This window comes from Falco rusticolus, chromosome 4 (assembly GCF_015220075.1).
Source record: "Falco rusticolus isolate bFalRus1 chromosome 4, bFalRus1.pri, whole genome shotgun sequence".
Classification (NCBI taxonomy): Eukaryota; Metazoa; Chordata; class Aves; order Falconiformes; family Falconidae; genus Falco; species Falco rusticolus.
Window position 1 is genome coordinate 28,611,390 of NC_051190.1, and position 20,175 is coordinate 28,631,564.

General features: G+C 44.6%; 2 protein-coding genes and 1 long non-coding RNA gene across 5 annotated transcripts in view; 1 reads left to right on the plus strand and 2 right to left on the minus strand.

Moving 5' to 3' along the window:
* Positions 1–4,707, minus strand: part of LOC119146971 — a 49,685-nt gene extending 44,978 nt beyond the window's left edge. Inside the window, exons 1-4 of the long non-coding RNA XR_005103906.1 lie at positions 4,254–4,707; positions 3,489–3,620; positions 764–886; positions 564–650 (exon numbers count right to left, since the gene is read on the minus strand). This is a non-coding gene — a long non-coding RNA (uncharacterized LOC119146971). The remainder of the gene's footprint in view (positions 1–563; positions 651–763; positions 887–3,488; positions 3,621–4,253) is intronic.
* Positions 4,708–10,071: 5,364 nt separating this feature from the next.
* ATP5MF (ATP synthase membrane subunit f) lies at positions 10,072–11,868 on the plus strand. The gene is made up of 4 exons (XM_037385384.1): positions 10,072–10,204; positions 10,293–10,400; positions 11,221–11,337; positions 11,705–11,868. The coding sequence occupies exons 1-4, from the start codon at positions 10,189–10,191 to the stop codon at positions 11,731–11,733; spliced, it is 270 nt and encodes an 89-aa protein (XP_037241281.1). The 5' UTR covers positions 10,072–10,188; the 3' UTR covers positions 11,734–11,868.
* A 1,255-nt stretch (positions 11,869–13,123) lies between these two features.
* On the minus strand, positions 13,124–20,087 carry CPSF4 (cleavage and polyadenylation specific factor 4). Of its 3 annotated transcripts, none has more exons than XM_037385380.1 (8): positions 19,812–20,087; positions 18,853–18,903; positions 18,176–18,328; positions 17,292–17,387; positions 17,046–17,139; positions 16,517–16,589; positions 15,545–15,637; positions 13,124–14,183 (listed from the first exon to the last, which is right to left on the minus strand). In XM_037385380.1, exons 1-8 carry the CDS (start codon positions 19,912–19,914, stop codon positions 14,115–14,117), a joined length of 732 nt encoding a protein of 243 aa, XP_037241277.1. In that variant the 5' UTR covers positions 19,915–20,087; the 3' UTR covers positions 13,124–14,114. The 3 variants fall into 3 exon arrangements, with proteins under 3 accessions (XP_037241277.1, XP_037241276.1, XP_037241278.1); XM_037385379.1 differs by having other exon boundaries at positions 15,545–15,655; XM_037385381.1 differs by lacking the exon at positions 16,517–16,589.
* Between the last annotated feature and the right edge of the window lie 88 nt (positions 20,088–20,175).

A 20,175-nucleotide genomic window follows, 5' to 3' on the forward strand; every position in this document is an offset into this window, starting at 1 on the left:
CTCAGATACAGGTGTCACTGCAGCAGATTTATCTTAGCGAAAATTCTTGCTTTGGTTTTGCAAGTGTTTTAATTAACGTAAATTATTTTACTACACTTTACTATTGATAGCATGTAATTATCTCCCCACAGGTATATATTTAGCTAACCAGCAGGCTGATCAAAGACCTACAAAATAAGGTACTTTTTGCAACTGACACTAGGTACAAGCAAAGGCCATCAAGATAGGACCAAAGGAGGGAGGAATTCCCCCTCCCCAGTCCTACACACAGGGCTCAATTTTTTCCACTCAAAAAGATAATCATAACATTAACTTACACATTTTATCAGAGGAACAAGAAGATGCATTGATACTCAAGTGCTGTGAAGGAGAAAAGAACTGTACACGTTAAACTATTCATCATTGGTAAGCAATCTCCTTTGTAAAGTGTTTTGAGGTTGACTAAGGAAAATGGCTCTGTAATAACACAGAGCAAGCAATCCGCTTACAATCATAGGTTAATTCTCTCAACTGCTTTTGCTGGGTCAAGCCCTAGGTATTAGTATGTATGCAAGGCAACTCACCATTTTCCTGAGGAAGTCTGGCCATGGAAGAGATTCCAAACTCCACAACCACTTCTCATCCTATTCAACTCAGGAGTTTGGCTTCCACTGCAAGCACAATTTTAGATTAATGAGGCTGAGACCTACACTGAGCAGCTGCCCTGCTCTCACCACACCAAACTGTTCATATAATTAAAAAATAACAGATTGGATCAAGCTACCTGGGAACATAACTTTTCTCCAAATTACTGGTTGATAAAACATGCATCTCCATTGAGATTCCGGAAGTGCTGGTAGCCCATGATTTCTCTTTCTCCTTGATGGCTGCAGCTGCTTAACCTGTGCTGGTGGGAAGACATCAGATTGAAATAAGTGTTTAGGAGCCAAGAAGTGTCCTGTGCCAAACCACATGTTTCAGAACTGTATCTGTCCACTTGTGTAGGTTTGATCCTTTATTAAAAGCGCTAGGTGCTTTGTCATCAGTTCCAGTGGCGCAGGATCAGTTAGGTAAATCCTCGTCTCTTGACCTTCTTGAAGGCCACTCTGTGCTACTTTACACACCTATGGACACTGTGCCTGCGTATTACTGTAATATCACTGACCACCAGGCCCAGGCGAGGCCCTGAGTTTTTAAAGGGTGGCACACAGAACAGAAAAAATGATCCCAGCCTCTAAGATGTTACACGCTGACGGAGGTCATGTTATGCTTTTTACTTCTCCTTTTCAGCAACTTTAGTAAAGACTCTTACTTAACTTTTCATGCCACAACTGAATCTTTGGACTGAAAGCTGCAGTATTATGTGTTATGGTTGCTACCGGAAAAAGGAAATCTATTTCGTATCTATTGACGTCTTTTGCAAAATACTCTGGTTTTTTTGAATGATGTACTCCCTATTATTTCTATGCCATTACTTATAAACTTCACAGCATTTTCTAGAGGAGTCTTCAGTAAGATGAAAACCTCAGGGCAACACTGCATTAGGCTTTTATTTTTATAGGTTGGGTTAAACATTCTTGAAATTGGTAGGTTTAACTGCATTCCTTTATTTAGGGTAGCTGAAGGAGACATTAAGTCTATTTCCACCCATGATGCAAGAATGCTGAAGTACCTGAAGGCTCTGGGAGGACAGTTTTGGGTAGGATATTAAAAGGAAAGAAGGTTATGTGTGGATGGACAATACAGTTCAGGTGGAAGAGGAGACAGAAAGACAGCATATTGAAACAGGCAGGGAACGGAAACTTCAAAGAGCCTGAACAATCATTGATATAAAACCTGGACTGAATACAAGAAACAGAGGGATTTGGGGTCACGCTGCTGCCTGGAGCAGGTCTGGAGCTATAAGGAAGGAAACTGGCTCTCAACTGCGTGATTTCTTCTGTGTTCAGGAAAAAAGGGCTGGGAGCATTTTGCAAGCAAACAGAAATACATCAGAAATACCCCTCTTCACTCCTCCTCCCATCTGATCAACCAGCAAGACCCTGAATTTTGGCCAGCAGCACAGGTCAAAGGGAGGAAATGTGTGCTGCGCTGCAAAACCTCCCGCACATCTGTACTATTTAACATTTCCTGCTTGGTTCGGGATTATTATGGCACAAAGACAACAGCATCATTCCTCTCTTACCCTACCAGAGCAGGCAGTTCAGGCCAAGGTTTGGGTTACTGCTGTCTCTGATTGCATTGGAGTTGTGTCCTTGTTGTGGATTTCCATTCCTATCATAACAAACCAGATTTTCCCAGATTCCGCTATAAGCAGTTTGAGTAACTCTAACTGCTCTTCTGCTCCACAGGGAACTCCTTTAGATGAGGCACCCACCATGGGGTTTTTTCCTGTAGGTGAATTAATCTGCCTTGCATGAATAATCCTATCTAAAACAATAGGCTGCCTTGCAAGAATGAGGGAAGCAAGTTTGAGGCATGCTTTTATGCAAGTACTGTAAAAAGGCCACATAGTAGTTCATCAGGGGACACTTCAGCAATAAAATGACATTTACCGGGAAAGCCCAATAATGAAATAAAGGATAATGTAATACAGGGATTTTTAACGCATTTAACGGGGACTAAATTTGGAGCCCTTCCTTCAACTAATGAGGCACACTATATTTTCCTAATCCTACTTTCTGTTAATAACTAAAAGAAAAAAAACAGGCAGTAATCTATTCCTTCTGCTTTTATTTTTATGTTATGGGAAAGCACTATTCAATGTAAGTAAATTAATTTCAGTAAAATAGCAGGTGAAGCTAGACATGTAGACCAGCCTCTGAGTAAGATGCGTTAGAGTACTGTGTCTCTTGAGACATGAGAGGTCCCATAGGTCCCACGCCTTAACTCATTTAATACCAGGAAACACAAACCCCACAGATTATAACGCAAGAATCCTGCAGTGGCAGGAAGGCAGCAACCTAAGAGAAGGAAAAGCTGCAGAGATTAGTGTTTATGTAGGAGCCCTGTGGGCCCCCTTCAGCATCCTTAATTTAGTCTTCATCATCTCTGATCTGTTCTAACTGTCCTCTGTGGGATGGAGATTTAATATCTAGGAAACGTAGGGTTCTGGCTGACCTGTCATGAACAGCGGTGGATGGCTGCTCCCTTTACTGCTGTATCACTTTGCTTTTCAGACTCAGCACAATAAACAACAACAAAACCTGACACTATTTTATGAATCTGAATGATATGATTTAAAACCTCTAGAGGTCAGGCGAATGGAGAACATCTTCCCAGCAGCTGCTTTTTGCTAAGTGCGGGTGACACCTGCTGGAGTCCTCTCCCCTGTAACCCCCCCTCAGTCCACCGCCGCCAGCTCTGCAGGGGGGTTATCTGCCCAGGGTGCACCTTCTAGGTGCCTGTGTGCACTAAATCCCCCAGAAAGACACTTGGGAACATGAAATAAAACTGGGTGGCTCTTTTCTATTGCACGAAGGCAAAAAGTGTCTTTATCTGTATCTTACCTCTTCCACCGCTCTGGTTATGCAGGTGTACTTCCACCGTACACCCGGCTTCTCCTTTTGCCTTTACCAGCCTTCCAGTGGAGCTGTAGTAAAACGCAGCCTATTCCCACAGTGGAAAGTCCTGAGTGGGCACTGAAATGGGACCACACAATACATTATTCATCTGTCACCTAAGCCCTGTGAAAAATACAGTCTAACATTCCTCCTCTCATCTTGAAGCCACCTAAGAAGACTGCAGGAGAGGGCAGATGACCCCTGGAAGAGGTCTGAGAAGCCCTCACTTCTTACAAGATACGGTAACAAATTTAAATGTATGCTGCAGTATATACTATCTGTGAACGCACATTCACGGTGTGAAGAGTTGCAACTTCTTCAGAGCATACTGGGAAAGGTTCATTTGTGAGACATCAGCAGCCCCAAAAAGACTACTAATGAAGCCTTGTGATGATGCTGATGAAGGCTTGTGAATTTTTCTCACAAGCTGCAGCACTGGGAAGCACCAGCACCCGGCACCCAGCACCCCACAACATACAGCAGGGATGGTTCAAGGCATTGGCCTGCCCTGGGGCATGGAAAGACACCATGCACGAGTCCTTCACGTTGCTGGGCTGGCGTCCACTTGTTACCTCATAGACATATGTTTAGTTATATTTTAAATATTTAGGTAAAACAAACTAACAGCTCAAGAGAACTTAGGGACAGATCTCTGCAGAAATGTGGCACACGTGGTATCCAAGGACCGTTCAGGTTATATGTAAAGCATACCTAAGATATCAGAAGTCTGGGCAGTGAGCGAAAAGCTGCCGGTGTTACAGGTGAGGAACCTCTCAGGGTTACAGACTGGCTCGGCCAAGGACATCCACCTTCTCAGCAACAAGTCGGCACGGTAAGCAAGAGCTCTGGTGCCCTCAGACGACACGCAACCACGAAAGGACAAACGAGCTGGGCTATTCGCCCCCAAAGGACCACCAAAGGCCCCCCAAGACCCCCGCGCAGGCGCAGCAGACCTTGCTTGCTCAGCACAATTCCCACGCAGGCGCCGCGGGCTTGGGGAGCTCAGCACGATGAATATGTATTAGATAGGCGGAATAATTGTATTAGAGAGGTGGAGAGTTGTACCTTTTGTGTATAAATATCTGGTAAAGAATCCTAGGAGGTGTGCTCGACTTGTGGAAATCTTCCACCTCGCATCCTGCGCAGAATAAAACAACGCCTCCTCTCTAAACATACTTTGTGTGTTTCGGGAGTCATTCTGGATTCAAGGTAACAATTTTGGCACCCCAGATGGGACTCTGCTTTTGAGACCGGACTTTGATCGACACTTGCTACTGCTGCAGGTATCACGAGCTGGACTCCAGGGCACAGCAGAGGATTTTTCTGGGAACTCCCCTTGCAATTCCCTGGTGGTGATAAGTGAGCGATTGAAACTGGGATAGAGACATTGTTATTCTGATATTCCCCAAGTAAGGCGTACCCATTGAAGGTACAAATTGGTAGTCATTGCAGCTGCTACTTGATAGTATTCTCCTGTGTTAGTATGGTGATACTGGAGCAGGCAGAATTAGGTTTTGGCTTGGTGTACTTGTATTTGTTCCATTATTGGCAATTTTAAAGGACTGTTGTGACATATTGGAAAATATTTACAAATGGAAAACTTGACTTCTTCTGAGCGAGGGGGAATACTGAAGGTTTCCCCACTGGGTTGTATTTTGGAACACTGGAATATGTTTGGAGGTGATCTGTTAACACATAAAAAGTTCACAGAATATTGTAACAAATGGTGGCCGGTATACATATTGGAAGACCAAGAGAAGTGGTCAACGAATGGAAATTTGAATTATAATACTATAACAAATTGATGTTGTTTTGTAGAAGGGAAGGAAAATGAGATGAAGCACGTGGATTTCTTTCTTACATTGTAAACGAATTATAAGAGCAGAATGGACTGTGGATTGATAACAAAAGATTAAAATGTTTTGGCTTTAGAACAAGTTCAAGACAAACCGCTTAGATGTTGTTGTTCTGCATGTAATATATTGGTAAAAGATACGAAAAGTATAAGGAACTGGTAGAGAAGGAAGATGATGTAGAACTGTTAGTGTCTCCAAGACAGGAAAACATTCAGGGAGGTAGTGATCAAGGGGAAGAAGCAGAAAGGGTTCATGCTCAGGATGCATAGGCAGGAAGACTTGAGGATGATTTTCCCACCACCAACCCCAACTGGGACCCTAACAATCAGGCACAAAGATTATTGCTGAGTGAATATCAGAGACTGATATTATTCGGTGTAAAGAATGTGATACTGAAAATGATTTTTTTTTTTTCAGAATTATATCAGGTGGTACAAGATGAAACTGCATCAGCTTTCCTTGAGTGATTATGCAAAGTGGCTAGGAAATGGACAGATTTGGATCCAGAGAGGGAAACTGATGCACTGACATTTGTGACTCTGTTTGTGGGACAGTTGAATCCTGACATTAGGAGGAAATGGCAAAAGACAGAGGGAGCAGATGCAGGATCTGTCAATAAGTTATTAGAGGTAACATGGAAAGTGTACAACAGTAGAGAGGAAGAGAAGAAATGACAGGAGAAAGATCAGGTTAAGAAGGAAAACAGAAAATCTCAAGTATTGGCTGCAGCAATAGCAGAAGGCAATCAAAATAGGAGAAGACAAAATGAAGGAGGCAGGCCAAGTCACCCTCCTATGGGAAAAAATAACGGGACCCCCTTCAGAGCTGGGGTTAGCCTACCTTTGGATAGAGACCAGCATGCTTTTTGTAAACAAAAAGGGCATTGGAAGGGGGAATGCCCTCAAAATCAATTTCCAATAAATTTTGTAAGGACACAGGAGAATCCTGAGGTGGCAGAATTGCTTACCCTGGATCAAGATTCAGATTGACAGGACTGGGGGATGAATCAAAAGTTTCCCCAACAGAACCCCTGGTTACCTTAAAGTTGGGGGAGGAGAAAATAGATTTTTTAATAGATACAGGGGCAGCTTGTTCAGTATTAACAACCTGTAAAGGTAAATTGAGCAGACAAAATCTATGTATTATTTAAGCCATAGAGGAAAAAGGAGGTGAGGCCATTCTTCCAACCAAATAAGTGTAGAATTGGAAGCAAAGTCTTTACTCATAAATTTCTATACATTCCTGACTGCCTGATGCCTTTGTTGGAAAGAGATTTACTCAGTAAACTAAGTGCATGAACTGTTTTTGAAAAAGGAATATACAGGTTCAAACACCAGAAGAGAAAGGCCTGGAAGCACAAGTGTTTATGTTACAGGAAACAAGAAACTCCAGAACCTGAAATGATCCTGGAAGAGCTACTGAATGCAGTAAACCCTCTGGTATGGTCCTCCAGGATCCCAGGACACTCTGACATAGCTGAACTGGTAATCATCCCATTAAAACCTGGAGCACAACTGGTAAAACAAAAGCAATATTCTATTAAGCTAGAAGTAAGAAGGGGTTTAGAGCCTTTAAGAGAAAATTTCATGACTCGTGGACTACCATGAGAATGCCAATCAGAGTATAACACCCCAATTTTGCTGGTAAAGAAACCTGATTTGAATGAATATAGATTGGTCCAAGACTTGAAGGCAGTAAATCAAATTGTGCCAGATGTCCACCCAGTTGTGGCAAACCCCATATACTTTACTGACAACAATTAAAGAGATTGATGGATGGTTTACTGTATTAGATTTAAAAAGGTGCCTTCTTTTGCATCCCTGTGGAGCTGGGAAGTAAAAAGATACTTGCCTTTGAGTGAGAGAATCCAAAAACTGGTTGAAAGACCCAGCTATGCTGGACCATTCTTCCACAGGGATTTAAGAATAGCCCAACAATCTCTGGAAATGGACTCGCCAGAGAATTAGAAGGGTGGAAAAAGGAGGATACAGAAATAACTTTATTGCAGTATGTGGATGATCTCCTTCTGGGAACACAAACACTAGAGGATTCTATAGGATATGCTATTGACCTTTTGAATTTTCTAGGAGCACAGGATAACGAGTTTCAAAGGCACAAATTGCACAAAAGGCCGTGATTTATTTGGGGTTCACCATTACCCAAGGCCAACGGAGCCTTGGTCCCTAAAGAAAGGAGGCAATTTGCCAGATGTTATCTAAACGAGAATGGAGAGCATTTCTAGGAACGGCCGGATGATGTCGCCTTTGGATTGTCAACTTTGGACTGATTGCAAAACCCCTTTATGAGGCAATGAAAAGTGCGGGAGAATTTCTTGAATGGACTCAAAGAGTGCCAGACAGCTTTCCATCAGTTAAAACAAGCCCTGATGTCAGCATCAGCATTAGGATTTCCTAATTTGGAAAAACCTTTTGAGATTTTTGTGAATGAAAGACAGCACATTGCACTTGGAGTTTTAGTTCAAAGGACTGGATCTTGGAAAAAGATCCAAGATTTTCTTGGAAAATATTTTTCCAAATAATTAGATCAAGTAAAGGATGGCCTGCCTGTTTAAGTGCCGTTGCTGTGACCATGCTATTCATACAGGAAGCTAGAAAATTTACTTTGGGACAGAAAATAACAGTGCAGGTATCATGTGGTGACAACAGTTTTGAAACAAAAAGGGGGACAACATTGGTTGTTCACATCATTCCATGATGTGGAAACTGAGAATGACACTCACTTTGAATCCAGCCACTCTACTACTGTTGTCTGGGGAAAGTAAATCGGAATATGATTGTTAGAGAACAATTGAACAGCTATATTCAAGTAGGATTGATCTGAAAAATATACCTATGGATTCGGCTGACTTGAATTTGTTTACAGACAGGAGCAGCCACGTGACTGATGGAATTTGAAGGGCAGAAAACGCAGTTATTTCTGGAGAAGATGAGTTGGAAGCAAAAGCCCCTCCTGCTAACACTTCTGCTCAAAAGGTGGAGTTGATTGTGCTAATAAGAGCCTTGCAAGTAGCAGAAGGGAAGACTGTGAATATATGGACAGATTCTAAACGCTTTCAGAGTAGTCCATGCACATGGAGCAATTTGGAAGGAAAGGGGTCTCCTTTTGTCAGAAGGAACACCAGTTAAATATGGAGAACTAATAAGAAAATTATTACAGGTCATAAGTTTGCCTAAACAAGTGGCAATAATGCACTGTAAAGCCCATCAATTTGGGCATGCTCCTGAAGCAATTGGGAATCGATGGGCAAATCTGGCAGCAATAAGGGCGGTAGAAGAACACATCTTGGGAATGTGGCCTGAAAAGAATAGATTTGAAAGGACCACCAACCTATAGCAAGGATTCAGATGATTACAGAGTGTGACGAGTATAACCACATGCCTTCCATTGCCAAAATCTAGTAAAAATCCTCTAGAATGGGGAATTTTCCCATTAAGGGACACTCTAATAGTCGCTCTCAGTAAGGCCCTAGCTGAAGATAGCACTTGCTATTTGACACAAAATAGAACTTATGTACCAGATCAGACTAATAAAACTGGGGAAATGTGTTACACTTACGAGACAGAAATGTATCAGGTATTATGAAGACTCTTGTGGCCTGTGATGGAGAGACAGAGACATATGGGACAGTGATGACAACTGAGACAAAAAAGGTTGAATGCCCCCAGCCAAGTACAAAAACAAGTTGGAAAAACTCTGTGGAAGGTAAATGGAAATATATTAATTCAACTTCTTGGTGTTCTGAATGGAAGGGAGAATGCAGTATTTGAAACTTCCAAAGGGGGAAACCTACCTCATAGACATACATTTGGTTATATTTTAAATATTTAGGTAAAACAAACTAACAGCTCAAGAGAACTTAGGGACAGATCTCTGCAGAAATGTGGCACACGTGGTATCCAAGGACCGTTCAGGTTATATGTAAAGCATACCTAAGATATCAGAAGTCTGGGCAGTGAGCGAAAAGCTGCCGGTGTTACAGGTGAGGAACCTCTCAGGGTTACAGACTGGCTCGGCCAAGGACATCCACCTTCTCAGCAACAAGTCGGCACGGTAAGCAAGAGCTCTGGTGCCCTCAGACGACACGCAACCACGAAAGGACAAACGAGCTGGGCTATTCGCCCCCAAAGGACCACCAAAGGCCCCCCAAGACCCCCGCGCAGGCGCAGCAGACCTTGCTTGCTCAGCACAATTCCCACGCAGGCGCCGCGGGCTTGGGGAGCTCAGCACGATGAATATGTATTAGATAGGCGGAATAATTGTATTAGAGAGGTGGAGAGTTGTACCTTTTGTGTATAAATATCTGGTAAAGAATCCTAGGAGGTGTGCTCGACTTGTGGAAATCTTCCACCTCGCATCCTGCGCAGAATAAAACAACGCCTCCTCTCTAAACGTACTTTGTGTGTTTCGGGAGTTAATTCAAGGTAACGCGCTGGAGAAGGGGCGCGGCCGCTAAGGAGACTGCGGGAGCGCTGCCCCGGGCCCACCACAGGCCGCCGTGCTGCCAGGGCCCCACCCCCACAGACCGCAACGCGGGGCCTTCGGCAACTGAGGCAGCGTGTGCGACCGCCACTGGGGAACCGACCCCTCCGGTGAGGAGATGGGACGGGGACAAGGCAACACCGGGGCCATCACCGCCTCAGGCGCCGCGCTACCCGCCCAAGATGGCGGCTGCCCCCGCGCAGCTGCCGGTTGCCGCCTGACCTGCCTCCCGTGAGCCTCAGCGGCCCCTTCCCGGCGGCCCCCGCGGCGGCGCAGAGCAGAGCGGCAAGATGGCGCAGCCGCCGGGTGAGTGCAGCAGCCCGCCAAGGTGACCGTGGCTCCCTCCCTCCCTTCTTTCCTCTCTGACCGGGCCGTGTGTCTCTCTGTGCCGCAGTTCTCCTCAAGGACATGAAGCTGCTCGACGTGAAGCTGGGCCAGCTGCCCACCTGGCTGGCCATGAGGGACTTCACCCCCGGCGGCATCGCGGGGGCCCTGCGAAGAGGTGAGGGGGCTGCGGGGGGCTGCGGGGACCGCCTGCCCTGGGGAGCAGCCCCCGGCCGGGGAGGATGCACCCCTTCTCCTGAGGGAGCTGGGCAGGGCAGGGCGCAGGCACCTCTGGCCGGTGGCCGTGGCAAGGGTTCCAGCAGAACAGGGGCTGCTTCGTGGCCATTTCTGCTTTCCCAGAACAGCACGTCCTCTAGCATCTTGTTCTCCCGTCTGTAAATTTGTTTTTATCCGCCAAAGGTTTGCTTTCCGCAGTCCTTCTTCTATAAAGAGGAAATACAGTGGCCTTACTCCTGACCCCTGAAACCATTTGCTGAAAATCTTGAGGTTTCCCCAACATCACAAGTAAATAAAGTTAAAAAAAATCAAACAAGTGATCTCTAAATATGGTGAAAAAGGACACAGGGCTTTTATCGATCACTTGGCAAAAGTTTAGACCAATGCCCTTTGCTATAGGTACAAATATGACGTTCAGGTAGATTTAAACACAAAATGTCAAACACAAGTGTCTACAACATATACACTGGTATTAAAGAACTCAGTAATTCCAAACTAGCTTGAGCTCATTAAAGTCACAGTAATGTTTAGGGGAAAATTATAAATGGTTTGCTTTTTTTTTTTTTTTTAAGGCTTAGCGCTATTAACTGGAGTTCACCTTGCTTAACACACAGGCTGCCTTCTCTCAGGCTTGCTTCTGAGGCCCTCAGGTGTCTCATTAGAAACAATTTCCTGAAGTTGTGTGACACCAAGCAGCTTCTTTCCAACACAGAAAATTATGCCACTCATCTGGCTGCTGTGAAAACTGTTCTTCTACACAGGTTATGAGAGATACTACAATAAATACATCAATGTGAAGAAGGGGGGCCTCGGTGGTATCTCCATGGTGCTTGCTGGTTATGTTGTTGTCAGCTACATCTGGAGCTACAGTCACCTGAGTAAGTAAAAGCAATACTGAGTGCCTATAGTGCAGCCTGGAAGATTGCTTAGGGCGATAAAAACACTCTGCTGCTGCTTTTAGAAATAAAATGAAAGACTGTGCTAACGATTGCTGCTTGAATCTGAGACTGTGGGCAAGCAAACTTATTTTAGCCAAGAAAACTTAAATGCTTACTTCGGAAGGTGTCAGTATTTTCTTAGTGACAAAGAAAGCTTAGGTCTTGTTGCCTCTCTGGTCTGGCAGTACATAAAAAATACATGCTTGGAGTATTTTTTAGAGTTCTTTCTGTCCTCTTAATTTCAGGAGTGGCTTGGGTTTTTTTGTGATTTCAGTGAAATTAACTTGCTTTACTTTGAACGATACAGAGCATGACCGCCACAGGAAGTACCACTGAAGGGTGAATTTCAGAAAGTGAAGGTGCAGCTCTCAAACAGACTTGGCTACTGGAACAGTTATCCTGGCAGAAGACACCAGAACTATTCATATTAAAATCTGTACTATAATAATAATAATAAAATGCATATGCTTTGCATTCACTGAGCTGACTTGTTAATTGTACAGTGCGTGTAAGTTTGCCTTGGAGTTTCACCCCTCAAGGTAAGTTCAGAAATGGTTGGGAAAGCATCTGCTACTTGGGTTGCATTATGAACTGGGGAAACTATTACAATTTAATTCATATTTAACTTTAATAAAAGTACAAAGCATTGGATTGCTTCTTAATGGCCTTTGTGTACAGGCTGGACAACTAGCTGAAAGGGTATGTTTTGATTTGAAAGAAAAATACCTGAGCTTTTGGTGGCTTGTTGGTGTGGCCATGTGTTTCTGACTCTCAGGCTGTCACCTGCTGACTGTAGGTATTTGGGAGTTTTCCATCGTTGCAGAGCACTGTCTGAGATGAGATCGGTTTAGCTTTGAGAAGGTCTGTGACTCTCACTCTGTCACTGGGATTCTAATGCTTCTTACTTCCAACAACCCAAAATTTCTATCAAAACTCTTACCCACTTTCATTGCTAAAGGAAGCTGGATGGTTATTCTGAATGGGTATAAGCTTAAAAGACTCTTGGTATAACAAAGCCCTGTGAAATTAAACTAAAATAAAACTTTGCTTCTTGACTTAAATGCAGTGTTGAGTTTAACAGGAGACACCATGTGCATAACTGCAGCTTAAAGGAGCATCTGTGGGTTTGGCCCCAGGTGATGTCTCTCTTGGTGCACCCCACTGTCACAGCAGCTGCAGCTGGGCACAGTAGGTACAGCCTGCAGTAGCCTTTCCTGAACAGGAGGGAGAGTGAAAACCACTTATTACAGGATATTAAGAATCTCTCAAGAGCTTCAGCAGTAACAGGAAGGCTTTGTGGTTTTGAAAACATCTATTCAAGTAGTGAAGACTACGGACTCCTGAGCTAGATGAGGAAGGTAGCCAGACAGAGTGGTTTTGTTCCCTTTTGAGGTGCCTAGGTACATACATGTAACATCTCATAGTCTGGCCACTGTTCAGCCTCTGGGGGCAGGACATGTTAGGAAAAGTGAGGGTCTGTCATACCACAGTCACTTGGCCTTGGAAGTTCTACTTTGACTGACTCAGACTCTCCACAGTGAAATAACTGCAGTCATTCAAACCAAGATAGGTTCCGGTCACTTCTCTTAATCTTAGTCATATTACCTTGTTCCAAAAAAAAAAAAAAATAATTCACAGCCAACTTTTTCCATCGGTACATTTCAATAAAAATAAAGTATAAAGGCAGTCAGCAAATAAGAGGGGTTAGAATCAATAAGGCTCACACTGGAGATGCATTTTTTTTTTTAATTCACATTTTATCATTGGCCCTTTTCAAATAGTCTTGCAAACTGAAAGGGTTTTGACTTGCAAAAATTACTCTCAGAAGAATGCTCTACCACTTTTAAAAGCAGTGTTCCGTAAGAATACACATCTCCACTTCTTGGTCTTCTCTAGATTATGGAAATACCTGCCCAGTGTGAGCTGGATGATGGGGGGGGTAGAGCTGAGACAAGGTTCTTCTATTCCTACTCTTCAAGCTCTGTTCATTTCCCTTCTTGCTTTTTGCAAATGGAAAATGAGCACAGACATGGCTTTCCTACAATCATGGTTTGGCTAACAACAGAGATGCCAATTTAATCTCCCCTTGATTGCTTCTCACCCAGAAGATTCATTTCTAACCTTCAGTAGAGCAAGGAGCACAGAAACAAAGCAAGTGGATGGGAGTTTCACAGCCTGATGTACATGATGCATTAAGTCACCTACCAGGACAAGCTTATCGACTACAACAGGCTGGACCTGGGAACACAACTTTGCTTTTTAAGAGCTACAGGACAGCAGAATCCCTGCTTCCTCACTGAAGGGAAGGCATTTCAAGTATTAGTTTTCCCAGACAGTCTTCCTGCTTCCACAGGGAGGGCTGAAACGCTGCAGGTTCTCCAAAAAGAAGTGGCAAAAGGAAAACACTTTAAAGAAACACTGGCGTAAAATGCATTTATGTGGAGTGCTGCACTGGTGAGGGGCTTGCAAATCTATTGGCTTTTAGATCTTTCAGCAGGGCTCAATGAAAATAGGTAGAGGCCAAAATCTGTTTTAAAAAGGTTAAAACTTAAAAAGTTGTGGACAATTACAAAAATGTTGCTTAGCAGCAGCCAGCCTCTGACCAGTTCTTTCAATAATGGCATTAAAAAACAACCTGATTAATAGTTCAGACATAGTGCTAAGCAGAAACCTTTTCTCAGTGTTAATAGCTCCCTTGCACTCTTCGTTCTGCTCTTTCACTGTCCACTGAGAAAGGCCAGATGTCCTTTGGTGCATCTGTTGGCATAATGACCTTTTTCACCACACTAAAAAAGAAAGAGAGAGAAGAATTATCACACAGTTACAGCTGTCTTCCTCTAGCTGCCAGTAACTTTTCAGATTTGGAAGCTCTTCTGCATATGGAAGATGCAAAAATTTAGCAGGTGAAGGGGAACACAGTGTCACAAGGGACATAATTTATGGGCTGACTCCACTCCTTGGAGCAAAAGCTGCTTCTGTGCTGGGAGCAGTCTGACGCCATGTTATTATAACACAGTGCTCTCAGCACACCACTACGAACAGCAAAGAGCCGTAACACACACTGAGAATTTCAGTGTTTGAGGCTTCCAAGAATACTCCAATACACACAACAACAGAGATCTATGGGGACCCTCCTGATCAGCTATCCTGAATCAGACAGGGAAAAGTGCATCTGAACAAGAGATTCAGGACTCTGTGCCTCAAAGCTATTCAAGCCCAGAGAGAAATACCAGTATCTCGTACAACAGCACTCTCCAGATATAAAATTTACTTGCATCTAAAATATTGTTATTGTTATTAATAATAACAACAATAATATAATAAAAGGTTTTCAGTGAAATGGATTCAGCTATTTAATATCCCTGTCTAATCACAGTAACTTTTACCCAAGCAAGCACCTAAGGCACAGAAGCTGGCAAGTACAACGATGCAAACGTCAAAGCCGATGGGACAGGAAGATTCTTTGCCCTTCTCTAGTGGCTAGGGTTAGGGCTTTTGTGGAAAAATAAACAGAGGTGGAAACTCAATTGTGTCAAAGTTTTACCCGTGCTCCTCAATGAGCATCCAAGGTGAATAGCTCCCTCCTTGGTTTGACAGCAGTGAGGGGCATCTACAGCTGAAATACTGAACAGTCTTTGCATATTCAATTTCTGTTACTTTCAAGGACCTTCCAGGATAACAGGGGAGAAGAAAATCTTTCTACAGTCACCCACTGTAAGCAAATTAACTCATGAGACAAAACCTAATATTAACTCTGATTTTGAAATGTACAGTTCAGCAGTCTGCTTCAACTCTCACTGCGGTAGGGTTTCCTGCTCATTAGCAGATGAGCAAAGTCTGTCCTACAGCAGCCTCAGTCACCACAGCAAGTCCACGAACTAGCAAACCAGTGACCTAGAGACCCCAGAACTCAACGCTAATTCCCACAGCTGTACCCACACCCCAAAATCACACACATTTCACAAGCCTGTTTACACTGTGAGAAAACCTTTTGCAGGACTAACACCCCACATTACAAATCCATTCTTTTGCCCAAGACAAGCAACCAGCAGCAAACCAGCATGATGTAGTTCTGGTGCTGTGCACTCTGCGTTTCTTAAATCTAGGACCCTCTGCTTTCCCTCTTCATCCCTTCCCTCTGAATTACCTTGTAGCAGGTGACCTGCTCCAATGGCCGCGGTCCTCTGTTCCCAGTGTTGTTATTTTGAGACTGCATGACTCCAATGACTTGGGGTGTCCTCTGTTGGTTAGAAGAGTTCTGACTCGTGAAGTGCATCGAGGATAAAGACCGTTATGGTTGTTATTTGTTATGGAAGGGAAAAGAGCACCCCATATACCAAATGATCAGTTTTCCTCCAAATCTGTGTGTGGGTGCTCCACCAGCTGGAGCACCAGAGATAAGCACTGAGGCTTACAGAGCCCAGCGATCCTGCTTTTCTCTGGAAAGAAGATTTAAAGAGTAGGTTTAGGCTGCTAAATTACCATTGCTATCACTGAGAGATGTCACACAGATCAAAAAAATTGGCAGACCGCTGCACAACCATGTATGATGTGCTTCTCTGTAAAGTGGGAGTGTTCTGTGACTAGATCTCCATGTAAAGGTGGAGCAATTGTAGGGCTTTCAATAATGGCACTCAGTGTTGCTCACTGCTTACTTCTTGCATAGTACACACCCCCTCCAGGCAGCGCCCCGAACAACAGAACTGGCACTGCTGGCCTCTGAGCTGGAGGACAGTACTCATGACTGAGAAGGTTAACCAAGGCGAGGTGAGAAACAGAACAAAGCAGGACACCACAGTCCCAGTACAAAGACAGCAGCAGCAGTGTGTTGTGATCAGCTGGTGAACATTAGAGGGCTGGCAGGAGAGAGAAGGGACAGGGCTTTGTATTTTATTAGGATTTGTCTCCCAAGTTCTTAATTACAAAAGAATATCACACCCCGTTGTAAAATAAGTAAGGCTTTCCCTCATTCAATGAGTATTTCTCTGAGACTTTCCAGCAAGCCAGATCCAAGAGCCCAGGTGTCCAATTTTGACCGCTAAACAAGATACCCTCTTTCAAAGCGCTGTGGGAAATGCTCTGAGGGTGGGCATGTAGGGGAGGCAGGGGAACTGTGTACCTTTTGTTGTGTTTGTGTCGGTTGAGGCAGTGGTGGTTGCTCTGTGGTTCCCATTGGCAGTTCAAATCGAGGGCTGGTTTAGATGGAAACAAGAAAATTGATTCTCAAATCATATGCCAACATTTTACCATCAGTTCAGTCAAGTAACTCCAAACAACATACAATCAGCCAATTAAATTTTGCTTACAGGAAATAGGCCACCCCCTCCCCACTTCTTCTCTTTGCATTTTGATGCTCAGCAATTACATGTATGAAAATGACAATCCAGTATGTAGTATATCACTCCACCTGAGAAGTCTCCTGGAATATAAACCCACGTGATCCCACTGCACTGATGGCATCTGATCACCACTCCAGAGTCTTAGTGGTAGCTCCCTGAAGAGGTCCTGCCCTGTATCCTCAATTTGGTACAACTAAATGTTGGCCAAATCTCCAAAGCCATTGGGAAGCACTGGAGCACCCTTTTTTGACATATACAGGATCACAAGGCAAACACAAGATTACAGAACAAGCCTGGTAGCATACTCACTGCATGAATTTACAGGTAGGCCCCTCTGGACAGAATCCTACTAGGTAATTCACACAAATGACTCTTCGAGTGTGCCGATGTCTGCAGAGGGGACCTGCAACACAAAGCTCAGTAGTTCACATTCTATATATATGTACCCTAGCACTCAGTAATAGCAAGTACACAGGCAGATCATGCAAAGAAAGAACAGCAACACCCTACCCTTGATTTATAGCTACAGAAGCAGCAACAGTGCAACATACATACCATGTTTACAGAAGCCTCTGTCATACCAGGGACAGTCTTTGATCTTAGACTCCGGGTCAATGTGCAAGAACGGACATTCTTTGTTACTGCATTCCCCTGTACCAAAGGCAAACACACTTCTTAGTCAATTGTGCAGGTTCGAGATCAAATGACTCTCAAAACATTACCTGGATCATGTAGTTCCCACAAAGCCGTTACCCAACATTTATACGTTCAGGCACAACAGTCTTACTGCCTGCCTTAACCTAGATAAAGAACACCAAGAACTCACTCCTGCTGAGTAAAGTTCTACCAGGCTGGATTACTTATGTGTGCTTTTAAAAATAATGCAAAACTAAATCTGAAAGAGCAGTCATGATAACAAAAACCAAACATTTAGTGCACCAGAAGCGTGGAGAAACTACAAATTGCGCACTAACCTCAATCCAAGGAAACCTACAAGACTGTAAGTTTCTGACAGCAAGTTGCCTCATTATGTCCAGATCTCCAGAGCTGGAAAGCAAGTGCATAAAAGTTTTGCACCCCCATGCCCTCTGCTGCTCAACAGCTCCCCAAAATAAGTCATGCAACGACCAACTGCTCAGCCTACTCATCTCATACCAAAAACAGAACATAAGGCATAAAACCCCAAGTAAAACTTGAACTTCCCCCCTCTTCCCCCAAGGGACAAGCTCTTGAGAGAGGACATCTACAATAAGTCACAAAATTAGGGAGATAATAAGATGAAGAACTAAGCACATCTGAAGAAATTACAATCTAACAGTATCACCATCACAGAAAAACTGTAATGCTCTGAAGACGGATGAGAGGGATGTACCATGATCCTCTTCACCACAGTCACACACCAGCAAGGAGCACTAAGTAGGAGTTACAATGCCTCTTACCAAATTTGGAGTAGAAGTAACACTCAGGCATCTTGGTCATGTCATACTCGTGCAGAAACTCGCACTGGTCTCCCTTTTTGCACAGTCCTCGTAGCCAGTGTTTGCAAACAACTGTCTTTTCCCCGCTGATGTGTCGGAATGGGCACATGCCTCCTGTGGAAGGATGGGGCAAGAAGAAGGGAAAAAGAGCAATTAAAATATGCAGCCCAAGGTGGCACAGGGCAATAGCAACGCTTTGCTCCCCTTTGCAAGGGAGGTTTCAGAAGACACCACTTTCTCCTTGTGAATTCAGCCTTTAGTGGCAATAGCAAAACAAGGAGTTTAAGACAAGTCTTATGTTACCCTCTAACAAGCTAAGCAACACAGCCTCCAGCTCTTAATCCTAGCAACCACGAACCACAGCAACTAATACAGCCACATCCACAGCAAGGTCTGTGTGTGCTAAGTTCAAGCCTTCCTTTACCTGCAGCTTTGCTTATTCACCTCCAGCTTCTTAAAAAAATACCACTATTTCACAATTGTTGCAGTTATTCCAACATTCTTCGCTTTTATCCTCTATCTAGGTTATCCCCTCATCTTTATAAGAAAGAAGAGTACTGTAGACAGTGCTAGAAAATCTAGTTTCCTCCCTCCAGCCCTATGAGTACGAGTAAAATTGTATTTAAAAAATTACTTGCCTTTTCCACAGGCCGCTTTTAAAAAAAATTCACAGACCGCTGCACCCGACTCTGTGGGGAGAGCAAAGAAACATAATTAATTTTAACGAAGTTTCACGGCAATTTATAAAATATTCCCTTCCCCAGAAAGACAATCTGTTCCTCAACGTCAAAAGAAAAGCATTTTGGTTGGGAGAATTTACTTTCCCACATAAGTTCCCTGCTCAAGTCTGGCCCTCACAGGTATCTCTGTTCTTCTTGGGGGACACCAAGGGGGACTTGCAGAGATCTGGCAGTGCTTGTTTTGCTTTTCACATGTTTAGGTTTTGCTGACCAGGTTTTCCTCTGCTGTAAAGTCAATCATGTCTATGAACCCTGTATTTACATGATGGCAATGACAGTCTTATATTTTTTTGAACAGAACAGCCTGAAACAACCATTAGCTTGTTAACCCTTGCTGAGCCTGACCAATGGGAACCACAACATCTGACGGAGTTAAAACACCAGTTTAGTAGCCTGGCCAGAAAATTTCAGCAAAGCAACTAAAATCTTGTGAGACTACTTGTGTCAGACTATTAGACTGAAGGAAGAAGTTTAGAGACTAGGCCACGGACATACCTAAAGAGAAAGTGCCCTTGCCACCAAAATGCCTCACCCATGAAAAGGGAATGATAAAAAAACCAAAGGTACTATGCAGGAAAGTGATACTTATTCACAATAATACCTCCGCTTTCATTTCCCAGCCTGCCCAAGTACTAACTACTGCTTTCATTAAGCAGAAAAGAAAGACGCCTGGATTAAGACAGGAACCTACAGGGAAAGCAGCAGCTGCGCGAATCTAAGGCCAAGGCCTGAGCAAGGCGCCCAGACCCGCGGAACCCTCCCCATCACCCGCAGCCGTCTCAGCCGCCCCGCAGCAGAGGCCGGCCCCGCACCCCCCCGGGGAGGAGGGACCCGCGCAGCGCCCGGCCCGCACGCACTGTCCATGCCGGGGAAGGGCAGCGGCTGCGCCCCCAGCTGCTGCTCCACAGCCACCTCCAGGTCGAACTTGATGTGGTCCACGCTGGCGATGAGCTCCTGCATGGTGGCGGCTGGGGGGCGGCGGCAGCGGGAAGGGAGGGGAGGTATGGTGGTGGCGGTGGAGGCAGCGGGCGGCCGGGCCCGGCCAGGCCCGGCCCGGCCCGCTCCACTCCGCGCCGGCAGCGCCTGAGGAGAGGGGAGGCGGCGGCGGCCGCTCCTGGCCGCCCCGCGCCGCCCGCCCGCGGAATGCCGGGAGCCACCCCTGACCCCAGCGCCCGGCGGGCAGCGCGCGCGCCTCCGCCAATCAGGGCGCGCCGGCCCCGC